Raw genomic sequence first — 7,009 nt, 5'->3', positions numbered from 1 at the left:
GACAATTGAAATATAAAAATCCCTGACAAAGGCTATTTACAACATTTCTAAAAATAACCCAACAATTGCTGCTTAGGCCAGGGTCAAGATACAGGACTCTTGACATGTCCAACGAAGCGTGATGCCTAAACCAATCAGCTCAACCAACCAATCAGCTTAAGTAATTCAGTGATACTACACACTGATTGGTCAGAATACAGTTTGCAAAACCTAGCACTCTGGAGCCTACTCAGCTGTATTTATAGCACAGAATCAATCATCTTGCCACAGTCAAAAATTGTGAAGCATGACTGTCAACACTACTACATGAACCCGAAGATTGCAGAATTCAATGCATGAAAGTACTAGTTCAATCAGAATGAACATTTAACATTCTACTATTTCATTTTATTTTATTCAATTATAATATATTATCTTATAATATATCATTATAAGATTGTAAATAAAACGTGAAAATCAGACACGGTTGGAATTCTTTTTATTAATATATATATATATTATATATATATATATATATATATATATATGCATGTGTGTAGGAATGTTCCTTATTCAAACGTCATCTACTTAAAAAGCAACTGACAAATGGTTGTGTTCTCAGCTTGTAAAATGGTGGAATAAATTGTTTTGACTAAGAAACCCTGGGTAGCTGTATTATTTCCCAAGACTTGTGCTTTTCATTACAACATTATATATACATACATATATATATATATAATAACACACGCACACACACACACATATGTATTTATGCATAGACACACACATACAGGTACACAACCACTTATGCGCAATTTACTTCAAAGTTAGAATGCAGATGGAAATGGCTTTTCTTTCTTTGTAGATACGTGTGTGTGTGTGTGTGTGTGTGTGTGCATGTTTGCATGTGTGTGCATGTGTGCGTGTGTGTATTGACGTCATTCATGTGTTCTGTCCATTTCATGAATGGTTGAAAATTACTTTCCTGTGGTGAAAGTTTTTTTTGGAAAAAAAAAGAAAAATTAAAAGACCAAAAATCAGTCACTCAGTTTTTCTCTCTTTCTCATTTTCACTTTCTCTCTATCTACCTATCTACATGTCTTTTTATCTATTTATTTACCTACCTACGTACCTGTTTGTTTGTCTATGTATCTATTTCTTTGTCCATCTATCTATCTGTCCTTTTATCTCTCTCTCTCTCTCTCTCTATATATATATAGATATATATATATATATATATACACACACACACACATATATCTATATATATACGTATATATATATATATACACACGCACATATATCTATATATATACACACACATATATCTATATATATATACGTATACATATATCCATATGTATATACACACACATATATATATATACATATATCTATCTGTATATATATATATATATATATATATCTATATACATACACATGGAAAGCGGACGTTAAATGATGATGATGATGATGATGATGATATACATATATATATCTATATATACGCACACACACACACACACATATACCTATCTATACACGCACACACATGCGTATATATGTATCTCTCTGTTTGTCTCTATCCCTCTATGCATCCGTATATATGTGCGTGTCTGCAAGTGTGTCTATGTATGTATGTATGTATGTATGTCTTGAACTCATATGGAATTCTGTCTTTCACAAATGGCTAAAAATTTGTTCTTTTGTCAACATAATAGGAAAATAATTCTTCTACGCTGAGTGTTCTGTGGTCCAGAAATGCACTGGGAATTATTTTAGATGAATGGTGGTGTATTTAGGAGCATAATAGACCAAATAATGGATAGCTGCTCCCTGCCGTGTCCCTTAAAATTACAGAATGCACCAAGAGACATTTAGTATTGTTATGCATCTGTTCAAATGACTTTAACCCTTTTGATACCATAATCCTGTGGAAACGCTCTGTCTTGGTTTCAATTAATTTCAAAAAGAATGAAGAATTTAGCAAAATAATAGATGTGGTTGGGTGGTAAGAAGCTTGCTTCCCAACCACATGGTTCCCGGTTCAGTCCCACTGCACGGCACCTTGGGCAAGTGTCTTCTACTATGACTTTGGGTCGACCAAAACCTTGTGCGTGGATTTGGTAGACGGAAACTGAATAGAAGCCCGTTGTATATAGATGTGTGTGTGTGTGTATGTGTTTGTATCTGTGTTTGTCCTCCAATCACCTCTTGACAACTGGTGTTGGTGTGTTTGCGTCCCTATAACTTAGCAGTTCAGCAAAAGAGACTGATAGAATAAGTACCAAGCTTAAAAAATAAATCCTGGGGCTGATTCATTTGACTAAGAATCCAAAGTGGTGCCCCAGCATGGCTGCAGTCTAATGACCGATTTTTTGCCCCCTCCTCCACCAGCTTAACAACCATTCTTGGTTTGTCAACTTCTCCATAACTTAGCAGTTTGGCAAAAGAGATCGACAGAATAAGTACAAGACTTAAAAAGCAAATAATGGGATTGCTCTGTTTGACTAAACTCTTCAGAGTGGTGCCCCAGCCTGGCCACAGTCCAGTGACTGAAACGAGTAAAAGTTAAAGAGAAATTAGGTGTGGATTTGAAATCAGAACTTCTAATTAACGAATCATCTTGAAAATTTGAGTTAATTAAATAAATAAATTTATGTCTTTTATTATGTCTGCTTTTTAATTTGTTTTTAATTTTCTTTTATCCTTTTTTTTTTTTCTGTGTTCAGGCTCATGGTTGGTGTCGCAGTGGGCGTAAGTGTACAAAAAGTCATGATGTGGATTTGATCCTGGATCTTGACGAACACAATCTGCTGAAGATAGAGGTGAAAAAGAAGAGGAAACGTGAACGGAAACAGAAGAAACGCATGGCTTCGGCGCTTCTTGCGACCAAAAACTTGGCATCGGATGAGGACGATGCATCACCTGCAAAGCACGTGCGTCCATCGGACGGCGGCGACAGGGAAGGCTTGTCGGATGCTAGTGACTGTGATAATGGTAGTTGCAGAGTCTCTGAAGAACTAAGCAATGGCAGTTCATCACACGCAATGGACATTGAGGAAACGGTGACGACAGCGGTGACATCAACAACGTCATTGACACCAGCAATGCCATTGGCATCAACAACGTCATTGGCATCAACGTCATTGACATCAACAACGTCATTGACATCAACAGCATCATTGACATCAACAACGTCATTGACATCAACAACGTCATTGACATCAACAGCATCTTTGACATCAACAACGTCATTGACATCAACACCGTCATTGACATCAACAACGTCATTGACATCAACAGCATCTTTGACATCAACAACGTCATTGACATCAACACCGTCATTGACATCAACAACGTCATTGACATCAACAGCATCATTGACATCAACAACGTCATTGACATCAGCACCGTCATTGACATCAACAACGTCATTGACATCATCAACAACAACTACAGCAGCAGCAGCAACAACAAGTGACAGTCCCCACCGTCAAGTCAATGGTGAACTGGAAGAAAGTCTGCAACCTGATTCCAGACAGTCTTCACCTGATATGTTAGAGGAAATAAGAGCAATTACCGATTCTCTCATAAGTAGCGCTGTCCCCAAAGATGAAAAGCTGGGCAGTTCTCACAGCATAGAATCCCCAAAAAATACAAAATCAGCCCCTTGTGGACATTCGTCTGGGTTTGACGCTTTCATGACCGGTTTCATATTTTCGGTTGCTGTTGCCAAGTTTGGTGAGGCGGATGTAAAAGACTGTAAACTAGCCTTGACCGGTGGTCAACTCAGACACTGGTTGAATAAAGTGTTCCTTAGCAACAAGGACGTTCCGTTGTCGGTGTGTAAAAGTAAATTCTCTCAGTGCTCCAACTTCCACAGAGATAAATACCGTTCTCTCAGATCAAATCCCAAAACCTAAGCTGCTAAGAACTTTGTAAATAATTCAATATATCCAGATCTAGAGCTTCTGGAGACAAGGGCGATGGTGGTGTGTGTGTGTGTGTGTGTGTGCGCGTGTGTATGTGTGTGTGTGTGTGCGTGTGCATGTGTGTGTGTGTGTGTGCTTATTTGTGCTTATGTGTGTAATTGTGTGTGTGTGTGCTTATGTGTGTAATTGTGTGTGTGTGTGTGCTTATGTGTGTAACTGTGTGTGTGTGTGTGCTTATGTGTGTAATTGTGTGTGTGTGTGTGTGTGCTTATGTGTATAATTGTGTGTGTGTATGCTTATGTGTGTAACTGTGTGTGTGTGTGTGTGTGTGCTTGTGTGTAATTGTGTATGTGTGTAATTGTGTGTGTGTGTGTGTAATTGTGTGTGTGTATGCATGTTTGTGTTTGTACAGTGTATGTGTGTGTACATGCACATGTGTGTATGTGTCTGTGCCTATGTGGTATCTGTGTGCGTGAGTGTATGTATGTGTGTGTAATATTTGTAATGTGTATATTTGTGTATGTTTGTGTGTACCATGTTACTTGTATGTGTATTTGTGTGTTTGGATATTTGTATATGTATTTCTTTTCACTTGCTGGATCCAGAGGAAGGGGCAATGCCCATGCCCCCTACCCCTGCAAGGTCTTCCAAACCAGTGATTTTGATGCCAGTAATGTGTTGTTTAAATTGTTGCACAGCAACACCTGCTCGGCAGACATGAGCAGGGAAGGAATTTCCAGAGGTCTGACATTTTAGGAAGGAAGAACTGAGCTTAGGGATTAGTGCAGGGCCCTGGGGATTTGAACACAAATGTGATAAGAAAAGGGACGAATGGGTTGGCAGAAGACCCAGCTGCTACACATGTGATAGTAAAGGTCATCTGAGGTCCTTTTTTTTTTTTTTTTTAAAACTTGCTGTGTCTGGGGGTAGAGAAAGTGCCCATAGCCTTTGTGGGTCTGACATTCTAGGAAAGAAGAACTGAGATTAGTGTTTAGTGCAGGGCCTTAGGATTTGAAAACAACAAGTGTGATAAGAAAAGAGATGAATGGGATGGCAGAAGACCCAGTTGTTATACATGTGATAGTAAAAGTTATCTGAGGTCCTCTTTTTTTTTTTAAAACTTGCTGTGTCTGGGGGAAAGAGAAAGTGCCCATATAATTTGTAGGCCCTTCCCTAGGCCAGTGAGTTTGATGCTGTTAATGTTTTTGTTTTAAGTGTTATAGGAGCTCAGGATCAGCAGAAAAAGAATACCAGAAGGTTGATGATATCTTGGGGGTGTAAGATTGGGCTTAGGGATTAGTGCAGGTACGTCCTGGTGGGATTGGACACAGGGGTGATGTGAGGAGGATCGACAAGTGGGTCGGGAATACCTGAGTAGCTGGAAGTGAAGTGGCATGAGCCCAGCCATTTCTGAAGAGCAGTGGCCATTGTAGTGGCAGTAGAAGAGAGAGAGAGAGAGGACACAGCATGCTTGGGGGCTAGAAGCTGGAGCATGTCTGAGGGATTTAATTCTAATCAGTCAGGTGACCATTTTTGGGATGCATTCTGGGATGTCTCTGAGTGCAGTAGCATCATCATCCCAGGTGTGAAAGCAATACTCCATTGTGGGGCTAAAGCACCTTCTGGCCCCTGAAGAAAAGGGCCAGTCATTGGGATGCGGATCCGAGCTACCTTAACAATGTACTTCCTTCTTGTCTTGAGACAGCATCCACCCAGGTTTCATTCATCCTCAATGCTGCATCTCTCACAAACGCCAACCAGGCCTGGCGATTTGAGGCTAACGACCGCGTGATCTCCAACCACTCCTTATTCCAGCGGCGAATGCCGTAGATATGGGGGCCTAGGTTAGGTTCCAGATCAGCCTTGACTGTCATCAGCCAGGTTTTACGTTGTCCACCACATCGCTTTCGCCAACCCTGAAGGGGAGCTGGGGCAATTGCTTCGTAGGTTGGGTTCCAGATCAGCCTTGACTGTCATCAGCCACGTTTTACGTTGTCCACCACATTGCTTTCGCCAACCCTGAAGGGGAGCTGGGGCAATTGCTTCGTAGGTTGGGTTCCAGATAAGCCTTGACTGTCATCAGCCAGGTTTTTCATTGTCCACCACATTGCTCTCGCCAACCCTGAAGGGGAGCTGGGGCAATTGCTTCATAGGTTGGGTTCCAGATCAGCCTTGACTGTCATCAGCCAGGTTTTACGTTGTCCACCACATCGCTTTCGCCAACCCTGAAGGAGAGCTGGGGCAATTGCTTTGTAGGTTGGGTTCCAGATAAGCCTTGACTGTCATCAGCCATGTTTTTTGTTGTCCACCACATCGCTTTCGCCAACCCTGAAGGGGAGCTGGGGCAATTGTTTCCTAGATTAATTCTCCTGGTTGACGATGGAGGGCATGACCCAGCCAACGCAGACGTCTCGTTAGGATGACATGTCGGAGGGAGGTGATTCTGCACTGGTGTCGCACCGAATTGTTGGATACAAAGTGGTGCCATCGGACACAAAGGATGCGGTGTAGACAGAGGTGATCGAAGGATTCTAGTCGCTTAATATCTTCCACCCTCATCGGCCAATGTATTTTGGCACTGTAAACATGGAATGTGTGTGTTTATGCATGATATGATGAGTGTGTGTGTGTGTGTTTGCATGGTATCCATATATCGACCTTGTGTGTACCATTGGCGATTTTTTTCCCTCTGTCTTCCCTTCTCTGGATCTTTCCTTCTCCTATGTTTCCGACGAAGAGCTCCGCTCCAAACGTTAAACCCTCCTTCTTTCCTTCTTTCCTGAGTGTCCAATAATACTATATTTGTTCCACGTCCTCGCGTTGTTGTGTTTTTTTGTGCTTTCTTGTTTGGATTAACTTTATATATATATGTATATGTGTGTATACACACATAAGTATGTTTATATATATAGATCAGAATTAAATTACAAATATTTTTAAACATACTACTGACTTTTGTTATTTTTTAATTGGTTTGTTGTTATTATTATTATAAAAGAAAACATTATTCTGCCAAGGTTGATATTGCTTTTCATCTTTTGGAGTCAATAAAATAAGTACCAGTTATGTACTGGGGTCTATGTAATCGACTAGCC

At 40.4% G+C, this 7,009-nt stretch overlaps 1 protein-coding gene across 4 annotated transcripts in view; it reads left to right on the top strand.

Annotated features, from left to right (window-relative positions):
- Positions 1-5,027, top strand: part of LOC115223944 (target of EGR1 protein 1-like) — a 29,598-nt gene extending 24,571 nt beyond the window's left edge. For 2 of the 4 annotated variants that reach the window (XM_036512696.1, XM_029794690.2), the window contains exons 7-8: positions 2,712-3,989; positions 4,456-5,027. In XM_036512696.1, the coding sequence (XP_036368589.1) occupies positions 2,712-3,905 (1,194 nt within the window). In that variant the 3' untranslated portion in view covers positions 3,906-3,989; positions 4,456-5,027. The other 2 variants (XM_036512697.1, XM_036512699.1) reach the window with 2 other exon arrangements.
- The last annotated feature ends 1,982 nt before the right edge of the window (positions 5,028-7,009 follow it).

Source organism: Octopus sinensis, linkage group LG24 (assembly GCF_006345805.1).
Source record: "Octopus sinensis linkage group LG24, ASM634580v1, whole genome shotgun sequence".
In the NCBI taxonomy this organism is placed as follows: Eukaryota; Metazoa; Mollusca; class Cephalopoda; order Octopoda; family Octopodidae; genus Octopus; species Octopus sinensis.
Note: the sequence above shows the minus strand (reverse complement) of the source record. Positions and strands in the feature narration are given on the sequence as shown.